General features: G+C 51.3%; 1 protein-coding gene across 2 annotated transcripts; it reads right to left on the bottom strand.

Moving 5' to 3' along the window:
- Positions 1–3708: 3708 nt before the first annotated feature.
- On the bottom strand, positions 3709–10175 carry FLYWCH2 (FLYWCH family member 2). 2 transcript variants are annotated; one of them, XM_061152647.1, is made up of 3 exons: positions 9981–10175; positions 5248–5676; positions 3709–4035 (listed from the first exon to the last, which is right to left on the bottom strand). In XM_061152647.1, the coding sequence occupies exons 2-3, from the start codon at positions 5576–5578 to the stop codon at positions 3932–3934; spliced, it is 435 nt and encodes a 144-aa protein (XP_061008630.1). In that variant the 5' UTR covers positions 5579–5676; positions 9981–10175; the 3' UTR covers positions 3709–3931. The 2 variants fall into 2 exon arrangements, with proteins under 2 accessions (XP_061008630.1, XP_061008631.1); XM_061152648.1 differs by lacking the exon at positions 9981–10175 and adding an exon at positions 7010–7093.
- Positions 10176–18309: the final 8134 nt, after the last annotated feature.

The following is an 18309-nucleotide window of genomic DNA, read 5'->3' as shown; positions in this document are numbered from 1 at the left end:
AGACGGCCTCCGGGCGCGCAGCCTCCCGGCCTCCCGGAGCATCAGACACGCGTGGAAGGGGAGGGGGCATCCCTGGACCGGCCCTTCAGGCTAGCGGTGGTAGTCCCCAGGAGAAAACACGCGGGGGATGTGCCGGCAGATGAAGCGGGGAGGGGGGCCCGTTGTCAATATTTTATTTTCAATGGTGTTGCGGGTGTTGGGGAGGATGCCTGAGCGACGGGTGGAAATGTTGGGAGCGGTGACCCTCCCTGGAGCCGCTATCTCACCCAAGACTTTTGAGAGGATCGTTACCGACCTGGACACAACCGGGATACGTCCAGCGGGACTGGCTGGATGAATGATCCCCACCCCTGTGATGGTACGTTGTGGTACGCTGTAAAATGGACGCTGGAAAGACCTTTGTAATATATTAAGAAAAAAATAGGGAATTCCCTGGCTGTCCAGTTGTTGGGATTCGGTGTCACTGCTGCTGCCCAGGTTTGACTCTCCGGAGGAAATTAAGATCCCGCAAGTCAGAGGGAATGTCCAAGAAAATAAAAGAACTGTATGACCCCAATTTTCTGAATATAAAAATATTTACTACAAACCTATCTCTAGGTGATGGAATTATTGGAAATATTTGTAATATTTTTTCTTAATATTTTCTTATTTATTTCATGACCATGAATTACATTATTTTTAGCTTGAAAGAAAGACCAATGCAAATTATTTTTAAAAAGAAAGTGTACCGTCATCCTATGTATTTTTTTACATTTTATTGTTTATTTATTTATTTATCTATGGCTGTGCTGGGTCTTTGTGACTGTGAGCGTTTTTCTCTAATTGCAGCCGGCAGGGGCTACTTTTCATTGCTTTGCGGGGGCTTCTCCTTTTGGTGGCCTCTCTTGTTGCCGAGCACTGGCTCTAGGGCCCTCCGCCTTCAGTAACTTCAGATCAATGGGGCAACAGTTGTGGTTCTGCAGTTCTAGAGCACAGGCTCAGTAGTTGTGGCCCACAGGCTTAGTTGCTCTGAGGCATGTGGGATCTTCCTGGATCAGGGATCAAACCGGTGTCTCCCGCATTAGCAGGCAGATTCTTTACCACTGAGCTACCAGCTGGGCAGGCCAGTCCTCTCTCCCTCAAACCCAGTTCCCTGAAAGAGACCACCAGCTCTGAGCCCTTTTCAGCCCCCTCCAGCACCTCCCACCCCCCCTCCCTTTCCTCTACCCTGAGGCAGGGGGAGGGAGTTGTGTGTGGGGTGGCCTCCTGACTGTTCTCTCAGCTCCCATTTTGGTCGCCCCCACCTCACCTCGCATCCGTTCTCCTCCGGGTGTCTGGTGAGTTTTGTAAAACCACACTGACAAAACCCACTGCAATGTTGTGAAGTAATTAGCCTCCAACTAATAAAATTAAAGGAAAAAAAAAAAACCACGCTGACTAGGTACCCCCTCTGGGAGAATCCTTCCCCACCTCGCTCTATGTTCCATGAACCTGGACCTACCTGTGGCCTCTAGGCCCCTGGGCTCTGGGCCACTAGCCTCTGCCCATCCTGCCTGCCTCGTGGCCTTCCTGTCCTTCTCTCTCTGGGCCCAAGTCTCGCCTCTCCCAAGCATGCCGTCCTTACCCTTCAGCTCCCTTCACGGGGCTTCCCCAGGGCCCTGTCATACGCTGAGGAGCTCTCGGCCTTTTCCTCGGCAGCCCTTAGCCCCAGTTTTCATAGACTTGTCGCAGGAAGTTCCGTGCTTCCTGTCTAGCTCTGGGAGGCTGGGCTGTGATCTGTTGACCACTGGGTCCTGTGTATCCTGCTCTGTGAAGACATTAAGGTTCTCCAAAGGTGGGACTTCCTGGTGGTCCAGTGGTTAAGACTGCACATCCAATGCAGACGGCCTGGGTTCAGTCCCTGGTCAGGGAACTAGATCCCATGTGCCACAGCTAATGATCCCACATGGGGCACAGAAGATCCCGTGTGCCCCAGCCAAGACCTGCTGCAGCCAAATAAATATACATTAAAATGAATATAAAATGGAAAAAAATATACAATATTGGTCTGGGTGTGTTAAAGAAAGAAAGAAGTCAAGGGGGAAGAAAGCAGCAGAAGGGAGAGGTGAATCTGGGTGGTGCTTCCTGCATGCTTGTACAACTTCTATGGGAGTTTGCAATGTTTCAAAATTTAAAAAATAAGAAAACTTCAACACCTCCGGATTCAGCGTGTGGGCTCCCATCCTGGATCAGCAGAGGCTTCCTGCCCCACAGTCCTGACCACTTTTCAGGCAGGGCCACTTGGGCCCCCAGAGGGAGGTACCCTCTTGCTGCTCCTCCACGCAGCCTCCAGGGACCAGTGAGTCAACCAGGCCCCCTCACTGGGGCCCCAAGTGCCACTCCCAGCCTTGCCTGGTAGTTGCAGAAGGGGTCGATGGTGCCACAGCACAGTTCAAGGGAGTGGATGCCCGCTGGGACCCTGTCCAGGCCAGGACTGCCTGGAGACCAGGCTGAGGGGCAGGGGTCAGCTCCTCTCCCCACCGCCTCTTCTCCAGGCCCGCTCCACCATTGAACGGTCCCCACCAGCCCCCCAGCACCCTCAGAACCAGCCCACCACGGGGATGACTCAGACCTCAGGAAAGGAGAACCGGGTGGGGAATGGGAATCTATTTAAATATAGAATCCAGACAAAAGAACTGTTCAAGTTATGGGTACAGAATGTAAATGTTACAGAGAACCACGCTGTAAAAATAACAGCAGAATGGAGAGTTGGGCAAGGAAGATGCCACTAACTCACTTTTCCCAAGAGGGAGTCAACAGACAACAGATTAAATTTGGAAAATGTTGTTTGAAAACAGAAGTCCTCTAAACTCTGTCTTAAAAAAAATAATAATCCATTTTGTTTTGCTCAAAGGCAGTTTCCAAATGACGAGGAACACGTGGGCTGAAGCCTCTTGAAGGTGTCAGTCGCTCAGTCGTGACTCTTTGCGACCCCATGGACTGTCGCCCGCCAGGCTCTGTCCGTGGAATTCTCCAGGCAAGAACACTGGAGCGGGTTGCCATTTCCTTCTCCAGGCTGACACCTTTTCTCAGGGAACCCCGACTTCTGGTTGAAGGAGGGCAGCAGCAGGGCAGCACCCCAGGGACCTGGAGGCGGGGTGCTCAGGCTCCCAAGAATCGACCTCAGCCCCCACACCACCCAGAGGGAACACAACGGGGCACCGTACACTTCCGTTGGGGTGCCCCCTCAGACTGCAGGCCCACCTCCTCCTCAGCAGAACCTGGGGCTGCCATGAACATTAGGGCCCCTGTGCAGGGGGGCTGTCCTATGCGGCTCCCTGGAGGAGGCGGCCTTTCTGAGGGTCCAGGAGGAAGGAGCAGGCTGAGGCCTCTTGGGGACTGGCTCTGGAGGGAGAGCCAGGGACAGGCAGGATCCGCTTCCCAGGTGTTCTGGGCTGTAGACCAAAGGCGGCAGAAAGAGGAGGCCTCCAAGTCTCCACCTCATCTCTGGGTCAGAGGCTGGTTGTCCAGGCTGAGGAGGCTCAGGGGTGTGAGGTCCTGGGGGACAGAGGCCCCTGCAGAGCCCTCTGGGGTCTGAAAGATGGTCCAGGCCAGGAAGGGCGAGGTAAGTGTTAGAGGGGAGGCCGGGGGATGGGGGGAGGGGAGAGGGGGACGGTGGGGGGAGGGGGGCGGGGTGGTTGGAGCTAGGGTCTCAAAGGATCCAGAATCATGGAATTTTAAAAACCTGTCTACGATGGGACCTAGTGTACAGCTTCTTTTATTCTCCTAAAAAAATTTTTTTTTCTGCTACAAAAGTAAATTATGCTTGATCGGGGCGGGGTGGGGGTGCGGAATTACAGTGCTGAAAGTGAAAACCAGTCAGGGGCTGGGCCCCAGGAGAAGCCCAGTGGAACGTGTAGAAGGCTCAGCCAAGTTCACTGACCCGGGCAGGACGCACCCTCGGTTGTCAGGGCTATGGGGCCTCCCTGGGCTCGACAGGGCCCGAGGTGGACTCCTCCCCGTCCACCGAGGGGCTGGGGGCAGGAGGCCCTGCCAAGCTTCCGTCTTCTTTTCCATCTGGAAGAGAAGGGGGTGGGTCAGGCTGTTGTCAAAGGAACAGGGGGTGGAGGGGTGGGGGGCCAAACCTGGGGGTCCTGGCTGCCAGGGGAGGGGTGCGGAGCTGTTGGCTGACTTAGAGAAGTAACTGCTGACTCCAGACACGCTTGCAAAAGCCACTGGCCCAGGGACAGAGGTTGTTTCCAGAAAACTTCGGGCCGATTCTGGGCTGAGCACCAGGAAGCTGCTGCTACCCCTGCTGCCTGGCCAGGGAACGGGGCAGGAGGCGGGAAGCGCTGTGGACAGGTCTGGGGGTAAAGGTGGAGGGGCAGGCCGAGGGGTGCCCATTAGCGCCTGCCCAGGGGTGCCTGGGACCTGCATGTAGCCCCTGTTCCACGCCCCATCTCTGCGTCCAAGGAAGGTGGATTTGTCCTAATTCTCACAAAGGCGCCCTATGGGTTGAGGCCTACGTGGCTCCAGAGCTCAGCCTGATCTGAGAAGTGAGCAGAGGTCTCAGCTGGCGTGGAGGGAGCCCCGGGGATGGCCTGTCCCACCCAGCCCGGCTGGAGAAACGGGCTCTGAGCCAGATGTGGCCCCCCACCCATCCTTTGCAGCGACCGGCTGATGGCCTCAGGGCAGTGACTTGGCTCCTCTGAGCCCTGCCTCCCCGCAGGTGACCAGGAAGGACCCTCTCCCCCCAGAGATGCAGGTGGACACGAGGAGGCACTTGGAATGGAACAGGCCAGTGGAAGGGCTCAAGGGTGAGCCGGGCCCCCTGCAGAGGGGCCTCCGGGCTCTGGGTTCCCTGACTCCCTGAGGATGGCTCTGTCTAGCAGGCGATGGAGCCTGAGGGGTCCCTTAGGTTCCCTGAGAACTCTAGGCTGGTGGCTGGGGATGCCCGCATCTCATGAAAAAGACACATGAATATGTAAATGCCAAAGAGCGGACATGGAGAGAAATAGGCCCAGGAACACAGACACACAAAGACCCATGCAAAGTTACCCTCCTAGGCAAATACACATGTAAAGGGACAGAACCTTAGACACACACATACATGCACGCTGTCATGGAGGCCTACAGACACGCAGATATTCACACTGAGACGTATTTAGACAGACACACAAATGTCCACGGCACATGCACCCTCTCCAGGCCAGCCAAGCCTGGCGGTCCCCCTGACTTAGGCCCTCAGAAGGCCCTGCTCCTGTCCTGCTTGCTAGGACCAGGCCTCACCTGTGTCTAGCTTGCTGCGTTTCTGCTCAGGCTCCTGGGGGGCAGCCTCGATGGCCCGCTGAGCCTCAGGATGGATCTTCAGGAGGGCTTTGGCAAGGGTGGCAGGGCCAGGCACCCCCAGGGACATGATGCAGTGCACACCTTTGCGCTTGGCCCCTTCAACTTTGGCACTGTCCTTGGATGCCGTCAGCAGGACCAGTTTGGAGAACTTCCTGGGCTTCTTGGGGGCTGCAGGGACGACATCTGTGCCCGGCTCAGGGGGCTCAGGGGAGGGCTCCTGGCCGGCCTTCACACTCTCGCTCTCCTGCTCGCTGGGCTCGGGCAGGGGCATTCTAGGACGGGCGGCCGGGCCCCCAGGCCACGCTCAGGTCTCAGTAGGATTTGTCCTCCACCTCCCTGCAAGGAACCTGGCCGTCCAGGGGCTCTGTCCTAAGGGAGGAGGCAAAATCCCATCAGCGGGGATGTCCCTGGCAGTCCAGTGGATAAGACCCTGCGCTTCTAATGCAGGAGACATAGGTTCGATCCCTGGTTGGGGAACTAAGATCTCACATGGGAAAAAGAAGTCCCATCAGTGGAGGGGTCCTTGGGCCAGGTTTCAGGAGGAATCTGGGCTGGAGGTCAGGGCAGGAGGGCTGCCCTGGGCCCCCCACACCCGCCCCCACCTTGGGGAAGGACCTGAATGCAGCTAGAGAACCCGGGCCGGCATGTCTGCTGTCTTGGCAACCTCGGGACCATCACCTCCCCCTGCCAAACGTCACTCCCCATCTGTAAAATGTGCCAGAAACAGGGCTCTCCAGGGACCGCTGAGGTGACCAAGGTGCTGACAGACGTGAGTTACTAGGAGTCCAGGCCCACAGGTGCTGAGCTCGGGGTGGAGTGCTTCCATGGGTTTTTCCCGTTTAACCTTCACCCCACGTTATGGAAGTTGATCATTCCCATCGACCCAGTTTACAGATGAGAACACAGAGCACAGGGCCATGCAGTAGAGCGGGGGGTCCAGTCGAGCTGGTCCAGGGCCCGCCCTGCACTGCATCTGGGCGACCTGCACCAGGATAACAGGAGCCGGTCTTTCTGAGCAACGGGCGTCGGGGAAAAGCACTGGGGGATGTGAGCTCAGGTCACTGACCCTCCCAGAAGGCCTGCTGCCCTTCACCCCGACAGTGTCTGTGTCACCAGGAGCGGGGGCTGGGCCCCCAGGGCACTCTGCAGACCCCAGAGGGGAGCCAGGCCCTGGGAGGCGGGACTCTGGGTTCCCAAATAGATCCAGTCCCCTTCCCAGGCCAGAGGCCCGGGCCACCCAGGGCTGGGGGATGCCAGGGCCCCAGGAGGGCAGCGATTCTGTCTGAGCTGCTGCTGGCGCTGCCCCAGCTGAACGGGGTCAGGGCTGTGGAGGTGTCCAGAGGAGCCGTGGTCACGGAGGGCTCCCTGGCTGCTGGTCTGGAGAAGCAGAAAGGATGGCTGACAGGGGCCGGGCTGGTCTGGAGACCTGGGCTCTGGGGCATCAGTGTGGGGGTGTCTGTTGGGGGTGACTGGGTGGTGGGCAGATGGTGAGGGTCTTTCTCCGTTTAGCCCAGAAACAAGGCTGTCGCCTTAGCAGACGTCTCATGTGTTGTGTTCAGGAAACAGGGGGCAGTGAAGCCCATACTCTTACCTGCCCCTCTGGACCTGCTTCTCTGACCTGGCTTTGAACTGTTTCTTTGAGTTTGCAGTCCACGGATTGCAAAGAGTCGGACATGACTGAGCAACTGAATAACAAACTCACATGGCTTGAAGGGTCCATGCCCCGCACTTCAAAGTCTTCCAATGACAGGAGCCTGAAGTGCAAGATCAATGTGTGGTTGGGGTACCTTGCCCCCCACAAGTTCCCCTGACAATTAGACATGAGAGCAGAGACCTCTCACTGTGACAGGGAGGACACCTCAGGGGGGGTGTCCTCAGGTCTATGCTGCCTGGTAGCAAGTCCCCTGACCACTGGCACCCCTAGGATTGATGTTTCATTATCTCTCCAGTGTCTGGTCCAGCTTCTGGATGAGCCAACCCCTGCTCCTCCCATGTGGTCCTTCCCGGCTCTGCCCACCCTGCCCCACAGGTGGACAACATGGTGGTATCGGGGGCCTGGGGGGACACAGGGTCCAGCAGAAAAGATGCTGCCAGTGCCTCCCCTGGCAGAGTCATTCTGGGCAGGAAAGGGTTATGGTGGGAAGCCCCGCCCACAGGCCTCTGATTGGCCCTGGGGCACATCCCTGGCCTAGCCGAAACCTTTGTGGTCCAGGGATGAAACTCCAGGTGGTTGGACCCCTTCCTCATACCACATCCAAAAAATTAACTCTAAATGACCACAGACTTAAACATGAGAGCTAGTGATAAAACTCTTTAAAAAAGAGTTGGATTAGGCAAAGAACTAAAAGTACAGATAACCAAAGAAGAAACACGTAAACTGGACATCATCAAAATTTAAAACTTTCGTGAGTCAAAGAGACTCACAATCTAGAGAGTTAAAAGGCAACCCATAGGCTAGGAGAACATTTTTTGCAGATCATGTATCTGATAAAGGGCTTTCTGGTGGTTCAGTGGTGAGGAACACACCTGCCAATGCAGGAGACCCGGGTTTGATCCCTGGGTCGGGAAGATTCCCTGGAAAAGGAAACAGCAACCCCCTCCAGTATTCTTGTCTGGGATTTCCCATAGACAGAGGAGTCTGGCATATAGTCCATGGGGCCGCAAAAGAATCAGACACAACTTAGCGACTAAAACAACAACATATCTGATAAAGGACCTGCATCTGGAATTTATAAAGAACTCTTAAAACTCAGTAATAAAAAGACAAATAACTCAATTTAAAAATGGGCAAAGAATCTGAAAAGGCCTTTCTCCAAAGAAACTATAGAAGTGGCACATGAGATGTTCAGCATCATTAGTCGTGAGGGAAACGTGGATCATGAGATACTATTTCACACCATTAGGATGGATCTAGTAAAACAAAACAAAAAACAGACAATAACAAGTGATGGTGAGGTTGAGAAGAAAATAGAGCCTTGATACACTGCTGGTGGCAGTGTATATAGGTGCAGCCGGTTTGGAAAACAATCTGGCAATTTCTCAAAAGGTTAAACATAAAGTTACCATATATCCCAGCAATTCCACTCCTAGTTGTTTCTCCAAGAGAAATGGAAACTGATGTCCACATAAAAACTTGTACATAGAATGCTTGCAGCAGCATTATTCACAGACACCAAAAAGTGAAAGAGCCCAAATATCCATCAACAGGTAAATGAATAAACAGAATGTGATGTGTCCACACAATGGAATATTATTTGATAATTTGAAAAATTCATGCCATACACGAATAAGCCTTGGAAAGATTAGCTAAGTGAAAAAAAAAAAAGCCTGTCATCAAAGATCGCAATTATATATTCCATTTCTATAAAATGACCTGAAGTCTCTAGAAAATTGGTACAGCAGAAAAATCCATAGGGACAGAAGGTAAATTTGTGGTTTTCTAGGGTTAGTGATGGGAGGGATGGGGGCCAGAAGAGTGAATACTAGTATGGGGGTTTCTGGGATTATGAAAATTTTCCAAAACTGATGGTGGTGATGGCTGCAGAACTTGGTGAATTTACTAAAAGCCATTGAATTGCACATTGTGAGTGAATTCGCGGTATGTAAACTATCTCAATAAAACTCATATATTAAGAAAAGGGAAATTAAGTCTATGACCAGTGGTTTCCCAACTTAACGATACCTAAGAATCTTCCAGAATCCTTGTTTAAATGCCCAATCCTGGACTCCTCCAAACCCAGACTTCTTTCTCAGTGCGTCTGGAGAGGGCCCTGAGGATCTACTTTTTTTTTTTTTTTAACCAGTACTCTATTTGATTCTGATACTTTGTGAAACATGGCTGATGCCATGGGTCCTCAGCTTAGGAAGTTTCTAATCTCTCCTTCATAGTTGAACTGTTCTTCAGCCACTCCATAATCACTGTCACATGTGCTTCTTGGAGGGTTGTGATGGGGCTGCTGGTGAGGTGATGGGTTCACTTAGGCATCAGGTTCATATCCTCACAGGGAGATTTTCAAAGTAGCAATAAGATCCAAAATGGGTCAAGAATTGCTACTTGATAGTGTGCAGGGAACGATTTCCCCAAAGTGGGGATTTCATGTAATGACATCTCTTTCCCCTGATCACCATGGCTTAGAATCAATCACCAAAGGTAGTCTTAGAGTTAGTTTTACTCCTTCTTACCCGCTGTATTTTGCCCCTAGACCTGTCTATGCTGCGCTCAAATGGCCCCCGCTCCCCACCTCTCCCCTCTCACGTCAGGATCGCCCCTCCTGACCAAGCCGCCTGAGTGCCTCCCCTGTCCCAACATCTCAGACCACCAACCGCCAGCCCTGTGAGCATCGCTAGAGCCACAAGGATGGGACGGAACCGGGGCTGGGTGCAGGGCGGGGGCGTTACTGGGTGGGGCGGACGCGGTCAAGGATAGACAGCCCAGAGTGGGGTTCTCTGATTTGGGGTGTGAGGGCTCAATCCTGGGGTCGGGGTGGTTGGGGGCAAGGAGGAACAAGGAGAAAGGAGCTTGAATCGCGGATGAAGGACAAGGAGGTGGCCTGAGCGCCGGGAGGCAGAGGTGGGGAGCACCCCGCCCCCCAGCATCACTAGCCCTTGGGGACCCCCAGGAGAGCCCGGCAGGGACCTGAGACCCTCCCCGATCCGTTGGGGCCCGTCCTCACCGGGCACCGGCCGAGCGGCGACGGCAGAGGGGCCCTCTCTCTCCGGAGGCCGAGCAGCGGCAGGTCCCTCGGCCTCGGTGTCTGGGGGCCCCCGCCTAGGTTCGGGCTGTCACCTCAGGCTGGGGTCAAGGAACGAGCATGCGCAGTAGGGCTTGTGAGGGGCCGGTTCCTTGGGCCAAAGTGGTTTCTCCGGGTCTTCCCCGCGCGGGGCCGAGCTGGCGGCCTGGCCAATCGGCGCGCGGGGGCGGGGCCATGCGGGTACTGGGCGGGGCTGAGCGTCCTGGGGCCGGCCAGACTACGAACCTTGGGCGGGGCTCTTCCGGGACCGGAGGGTGGGTTTAACTGAGACCATCCGACCTCCCCCAGTGTTTGACTTAGGCTCGCCACAGAGGAAGCCTGAGCATTTGTTTAAGGGCCTCGATCGTCCTCGTCTTCTGAGCAAACAGAGAGAACTTTCTTTATGCTCATCAAAGCCACTGATTCCTCTCTGCCCCCAGCATCCCTGACGGCACTGCATATTTGGCATTGATGCTTCTTGGACCCTCGGTCCAACCCTCGGCATTGGTCTCTTCCTTGCTACTGGTACCCCCAAACGCCCACGGGTCCAGTACTCATCTATCGGTCCGTCTATCGCCCATCGGTCCAGGCCCCACTCACAGCGCACAGTCACTGCCCGCTTATTCTCTGACCGCCCTGTGCGGTGGGGACCGGGATTGCTCTGGTGCGGGGAGCTGTGGGGCCTGGGAGTGCTCTCCTGGACACTTGGCGGGTGGCGATCCGAGTGGTCCAGCATCCTCCGAGCTGAAGCCGGCCCTGCCTCTCACCCGCCCCAGGTGCAACGACGCCCCTGCTCCCCTCCCGCACCGCGCCTGCGCCCTCCGCTCGCCTCAACCCTTCCCAGTCCTCCACTCCCAGCCCCCACCCCGGCCCTTGGCCCGGCTAGAGCCCCCAGTCTTCCAGCTGCGTGTCCTCACGTGGACAGAATGAAGACACTGTTCCTCTAGAAAATGCCACTCTCCTGACACCCCTCCCCTCCGCCTCCCTCCTCTTGGTCTAAGTCTGCTCCTGGGCTCCCTGGGCAGAGCAGGTCCAGGTCCCTTGGGGCCCGCCTGCCCGGGATGTCAGGCATTTCCCACGTTCTCTGCATCTTCTCCATCCTGTGTCCCTCAGCTCACCCACATTCTCCTGTATCCTCCTCCTCAAGTCCAAACATCAGCAGAACCTGTGTCTGCCTCCCAAAGGCTCCCGGCTCCCTCCTCCCCATCTGCAGACTCCTCATCCCCACCGTAGATTCAGGTTCAGCAGCTGGACTTCCAACACCCTCCAATCCTTTCTCCAGGGGTCACGTCATTTCCTAGGTATTTTCCAGGTTCATTCAAAGGTCTTAGTAAGTTTCTTTTCCATTGTCTATTAATAATCCACTGACTACTGGTTGTTTCTAATTTTATTACGTTATAAATATCTTTGTATCCAAATTTGATTATCTCTGATTACCCCCTTTCATAAAATTTCAAAAAATGAGTCAAAGAAGGCAAATATCTTTAAGGGCTTTTAGAATCTATTGCCAGATTGTCCCTAAGGAAATGCACAAGCTTGGAGTCAGATGCCTGGATTCAAATCCCAGCTCTGGCATTAGCTAGCTGTGTGACAAGCAACTGCTTCCCCTGTCTGTGTCTCAGTTTTCTCATCTAGTAAATGGGTATAATAATATCACCCACCTCAGGGAGTCATTGTGAGAATTCACAGAATAACATTCTGTGGGCCTTGGGATCCAACATTTATATTTCTTAGTCTTGCGGTTCTCAGAAATTTTGGTCTCAGACCTCCTTTATAGAGTGATTACACTCTTTAAATTATTGAGCAGCTCAAAGAGCTTTTGTTTTTATAGGTTTTGTCTATCGATATTTCCAATATCAAAGTTAATCTGAAAATATAAAATAGCAATGATAAATTCACTGACTATTTCTTCAAACCAAAAATGAGTGAGAAGAATGGCAGTGTGCTACATTAAAAAAAAAAATCTAATTGGGGACTTCCCTGGCAGTCCAGTGGTTAAGACTCAGGACTCCCACTGCAGGGGGCATCGGTTCTACCCTTGGTTGGGGAAATAAGACCCCACATGATTTGTGGCATGGCCCAAAAAATAATCTGTTTCATATCACATTTGAGAAAAGACAGCTGGCTTCTCATATCTGTGTCTGCCTTCACTCTATAAGAATACATTGATTTGATTGAAGTGCATGAAGAAAATTTAGCCTCAGATTTAAAAAAAATTGGAAAAGAAAGTAGTCTTTTTAGAGCCTTTTCAGATAATTATGGCTATTCTTCTTTGATACTACACCAACACTCAGAATGTGGTGGTTTTTTAAAGGTTAGCTGCAACAGGGAATCTCAGATGATATTTGTGTGCTTTTTGTGTTCTATTACATGAAAACCCACTGATCTATCTTGCACTTTGAAAGGATCTTTTACTCACATGTGATTTAAATCACATGTAGGTCTTTCCAAACATATTTGTTCACTGACTTGATCTTACGACCGTTGATACATCTTATTACACAACAGGAAAAAACAATGTATAACATTCATGAATATTGCAACCCTGTCAATATTAGGAAGTTGTGAAGCTAAAGGTGGCAGATACAATCTCCAAAATTGTACTTTTTGCCAAAAGCCTTAGAATTTTATTATTGGCAACAAATTCTGTCAGTTTGGTGTCACTGTCTTGATTCACGCTAAGAACCATCATTGCTTTTGCAACATTGGTGCAAACTCATCACAGTGAAAAAGGCCACAATTGCCTCAGTATTATTAATACTATGAAATATTCATGGGCCTCCTGAAAGGGCTTTGGGAACCCCTAGAGGCCACCAGAATACACTTTGAGACCTGCTGCACTATTCATTTTTCTTTCTTTCTTTTTTTTTTCTGAGTTAAGTTTTATTTAGTGCAATATAAGGACAGCAGTCTGGGAGACAGCACCTCAGACGACTCTGAGAAACTGCTCCAAAGACGTCGGGGGAAGAACAGTATATGTGTGATTTTGGTAAAGGGGAATATATGCAGTCAAGCACGTTTATTTTTTTAGAAAGTTTCTGCTGGTCTTATGAAGCTTCTGCTAGTCACGAGAAACAGTCGTCACCATGAAGGATTTTAGTGTTTTTCTAGATATGAGGATGTACTAGAATTGGGCTCATAAAATCAGCTCCTGAGAACCTCTCTCTGAAGACCTGTCCTACCAGCTTTCTGGAGCACCGAGTGCCTCGTTTCTGCTCTCCACCCTGGACTTCTTCAGGGGATGCTGGAGGGCAGCCGCTGCAGCAGCGCATGATTTAATCCTTGTAGAGGTAGGTGGCAAGCACCCATGGCAAGTGCCAATATGTGGTTGACAGTGATTTAGTTGCTAAGTCATGTTCAACTCTTGTGACCCCATGGACGGTAGCCCACCAGGCTCCTGTCCGTGGGATTTCCCAGCAAGAATATTGGAGTGGGTTGCCATTTCCTCCTCCATCATTTTTCTATGAACTGGTTCATCTTTTGCTTACTGATTTAAGAAATCTTACTGAATTCAGTTAACCCTAGCATTCCACATTCGATGGAAACATTATCATTTGCATCTGGTGGGGGAGGTGGTTAGGAAACTTGGTGTATGCATCTACACATCTGAATATTTATTTATTTATTGGCCACGCCTGCCCACTTGTGAGATCTTGTTCCCCAACCAGGAATCAAACCAGGGCCCTAGAAAGTGCAAGCAGAGTCCTAACCACTGCACCACCAGGGAATTCCATATTCAGCTAAATCTAGTGGTCTTTTCCAATTTGAGTTTCTTGTTTTTTAAAAAAATCATCCTGGCCTTCCCCAGTGGTACAGTGGATAAGAACCACCTGCCAAGGCAGGGCACATGGGTTTGATCCCTGGTCCAGGAAAATTCCACATGCCCTGTGCAACTAAAGCCCGTGTACCACAATTACTGAAGCCCAAGAACCCTAGCGCCTACATGTTGCAACTACTGAAGCCCACGTGCCTAGAACCTGTGCTCCACAACAAGAGAAGCTACCACAGTGAGAAGCCCTGGCACCGCAATGAAGAGTAGCCCTCTCTCATCGCAACTAGAGAAAGCCCAGCCGCAACAACGAAGACCCAGCACAACCAAAAATAGATCAATAAATAAAATTTTGAAAATTAAAATAATCCTAAGCAAGTTCTTCCCATATTAGTATTAGTGTGTAAGTATCACAAATGGAGTGGCTGAAACAATAGAAAATTCTCATCTGATAGATCTGGAAGCCAGAAATTTGAGGTCAAGGTGTGGACAGGATGGCCTCCTTCTGAGGGTTGAGTTGCTCAGTCACTCAGTTGTGTCCGACTCTTTGCGACCCCATGAACTGCAGCACACCAGGCTCCCCCTGTCCTTCACTGTCTCCAGGCGTTTGTTCAAACTCGTGTCCTTTTGTTGTAGGAAGGGGGACCCCCTTCCAGGGCCCAAAGTTGGGCTCTTGTCTAACACTCGGAAAAGAATTGTCCGAGGAGACACGTGCTGACAAAGCAAGAGATTTTATTGGGAAAGGGCACCCGAGTGGAGAGCAGGAGGTAAGGGAACCCAGGAGAACTGCTCTGCCGCGTGGCTCGCAGTCTTGGGTTTTATGGTGATGGGATTAGTTTCCGGGTGGTCTTTGGCCAATCATTCTAATTCAGAGTCTTTCCTGGTGGCGCACGCATCGCTCAGCCAAGATGGATGCTAGCAAGAGGGATTCTGGGAAGTGGACGGACAGGTAGTGTCTCCTCTCGATCTTTCCCGAACTCTTCCGGCTGGTGGTGGCCTATTAGTTCCGTATTCCTTATCAGGATCTCCTGCCATAAAACAACTCATGCACATGGTTACTATGGTACCTGACCAGGGTGGGCGGTTTCAATCAGTGTGCTTCCCCTAACAACTCCCCCCTGAGAGACTTCATACTCAAGATGCTTTTTGGGAATTGGGGCGGAGGTCTCTTTCTTCTGTAACTTTTTCCTGCTGTGTCGGGGCGTAGGCCTGCCTAGCAGAGCAGAAGTCTCTCTCTACCTTTCCTGAAGCTTGAGGCCTCCAGGATGAGTGGAGCCGGTATTTTATGCCTAAGCATGCGGCTAGGTTTTGGGATATCGTGGCTGTAAATGAGGGCCCATTGTCACTCTGAAGTGACCGAGGCAGCCCAAACCTAGGCACTATCTCCTTCAGCAGAGCCTTACAGACTTCTGTAGCTCTCTCTGTCTTAGGAGGGAACGCTTCGATCCATCCTGTGAATGTGTCAATAAAGACTAGCAAATAAGAAAACCCCTGGGTCTTTGGCATGGCTGTAAAATCTACTTGCCAGTCCTCTCCTGGGTATGATCCCCGATGTTGGACAGGTTTAATTAGAGGAGGTGGCAAGGGTCTGGTTTTTGGATTATCTTTTAGACAGGTATCACAATTCTGTGTGACCTGTCTAACAACCTTAGCTAACTGGGGATGGTAGAGAATAGACTTAAGCAAGATTTCTAGATTATCTCTTCCAAAATGGGTGCTCTTATGTAAGGAGTTAGTAATTTTCCAAACCTGAGAATCAGGGAGTATTATTTGGGCTTGATCAGTCTGAAACCACCCATGTGACCCAATCTCCCACCCCCGCTCAGCATATCGGGAATGTTCCTCTGGGGTATAATCTGGAGTCAGGGTTTCCTTGGGGAAAAGGGGGCAGATAGCAGTGGCAGAGGTAGCTTCCCTGGCAGCTCGTTTTGCCTCTTGATCAGCTTTCCTATTTTCCTGGGCCTCTTTTTTTGGCTCCTTTTGGTGACTCTTGCAGTGGATGACAGCTAATTTTGCAGGAAGTTTGACTGCCTCCAGGAGCCTGAGAATGAGCTCTTTGTGTTTAATAGGAGAGCTTCGGGCACTGAGCATCCCTCTTTCTTTCCAAATTGCTGCATGGGCATGCAGAATGAGGAAAGCATACTTAGAGTCTGTATACACATTAATCCTCTTTCCTTCTCCTAACTCCAAAGCTCTTGTCAGGGCAAAAAGTTCAGCTTTCTGGGCTGAGGTGTCTGGGGGAAGAGACCCACTTTCTTTAGTTTCTTCTAGGCTCACTACTGCATATCCTGCTTTCCTCTCTCCTTTTTCTACAAAACTGCTGCCATCTGTGTACCAGTTTTCCTCTGGGTCAGATAAAGGTGTCTCTGATAGGTCCGGGCAAGAAGAGTATAACTCGTCTATGATTTGTATGCATTGGTGATCTAGAGGGGAAGTAGGGGGATCTGGCAGTAAGGTTGCTGGATTTAAAGTCTGGCAGACCCTCAACCTTATTTCTGGAGTGTCAAGGAGGAGGGCTTGGTATTGGGTGATCCTTCTCCCTGTCATCCACCTGTCCCCTTTAGTTTTCAAGACTGCTTGCACCTGGTGAGGCGTATACACTGTGGTGGGCTGACCCAGGGTCAGCCTAGATGCCTCCTTAACCATAAGAGCGGTGGCTGCTACTGCCCGGAGGCAAGTGGGCCACCCTCTGGCCACCTCATCTAGTTGTTTTGAGAGATAAGCCACGGGTTGTAACACGGGCCCCATCATCTGCCCTAACATCCCAAGAGCAGTTCCTATCCTTTTAGAAACATAGAGTCTAAAAGGCTTCTCCAGGTTTGGGAGGCCTAAAGCTGGGGCTGTAGTGATGGACTCTTTTAGGGCGTTAAAGGCCACCTTGCAGGTCTCATCCCAGTCGAGTGGCTCTTCCTCTTTTTCCCTTAACTTTTTATATAGGGATTTGGCCAGATTGCCATAATTAGGAATCCAGATCCTGCAAAACCCGGTCATTCTTAAAAATTTCCTAAGCTGTTTTTTTGTTTGGGGGTACGGGGTATTTAAGATGAGGGATTTCCTCTCGGGGTCAAGCATTCTTTTTCCTTTTGTAATTATAAATCCAAGGTATTTCACTTGGGTTAAGCTAATCTGAGCCTTCTTGGGGGATACTCGATAACCCTTTTTATATAGGAAATTTAGAGTTTTAATAGTGTCCGTTTGAGAGCTGGTAAAATCTGGACTAGCTATGAGCAAGTAATCCACATACTGTATTAGACTACTGTTCGTTAAAGTTAATTCCCTTAGTTCTCTCCCCAAGGAAGTCCCAAAGATATGAGGGCTATCCCTAAACCCTTGTGGTAGTCGAGTCCAGCAAAGTTGTATGGTCTCCCTCGTTTCCAAGTCTCGCCACTCAAAAGCAAAGAGTTTTGGGGATTCAGGATGGAGAGGAATGCAAAAGAAAGCATCTTTAAGATCCAAGACTGAGAAGTACTTGGCTTTTCCCAGGACTTGGGATAGGAGGGTATACGGGTTTGGGACTATGGGGTGGATGGGAACCACAGCTTCATTAACAGCTCTTAGATCCTGGACGAATCGATAAGATCTATCTGGTTTTTTAACGGGCAAGATTGGAGTATTGCAGGGGGACTCACAGCTGATTAGAATTCCAGTATCTCGGTATTTGTTAACTAATGGTCTAAGACCCTCAAGAGCTTCTGGTTTTAAGGGATATTGTCTTTTCCAGGGGTAGGGAGCATTTGGCCTCAGAGAAATCTTTACCGGTGGAACATTTATGGCTAAACCAGGGCTGGAGACATCCCACACCTGGGGATTGACCTCATCTAGGAAAAGGGACAGACTCTTCCTTTTTTACCTCTGACTGTAAATATTCAGACACTAGGCAAAGAAAATTATCGACTTCTACCTTTCCCCAAGTCACTTTGGTTTGGAGGCGGCAAAGAAGGTCTCTCCCCAGTAGGGGAGCAGGGCAACCAGGGATGTATAAGAAGGGGTGGGTTCTTTGCCAATTTCTCACCTTACAATGGAGGGGCTTAGTAAAATTCCGGCTTTGGGGTTTTCCATCTACCCCTATCACCATTTTAGTCTGGGAGTCTAAAGGTCCTAATCGGAAAGGAAGAGCGGAGAAGGCAGCCCCCGTGTCTAGAAGAAAGTTCACATCCTTACCTTCTATTTGTAGAGTCACCCAAGGGTCGAGAGGAGTGATCTGGATCTCACCATTCGCGGGGGTTTCTCGAGCCGCTGGGCACCGTCAGTCCTGGTCGCCCAGAACTAACACAGAGGGAGCAGGTGTAGGGGTCGCCATACGCCTTCCCTTAGGGCGATACGGACACTCCCTTTTTTAATGTCCATCCTCTCTGCAGTAGGCACATTGGGTGCGGCTCAGCCGCGGTGGATTGTTAAGATCTTTTTTCTTTCGTTGCTCTCCCCGGGACTCTCGCATAGTGGCAGGATGAATCAAGGCCAGGATTTTAGCCTGTTGTTGGGCCAAGGCCTGGGTCTGCCTCT

Source organism: Dama dama, chromosome 10, assembly GCF_033118175.1.
Source record: "Dama dama isolate Ldn47 chromosome 10, ASM3311817v1, whole genome shotgun sequence".
Lineage (NCBI taxonomy): Eukaryota > Metazoa > Chordata > Mammalia > Artiodactyla > Cervidae > Dama > Dama dama.
Note: the sequence above shows the minus strand (reverse complement) of the source record. Positions and strands in the feature narration are given on the sequence as shown.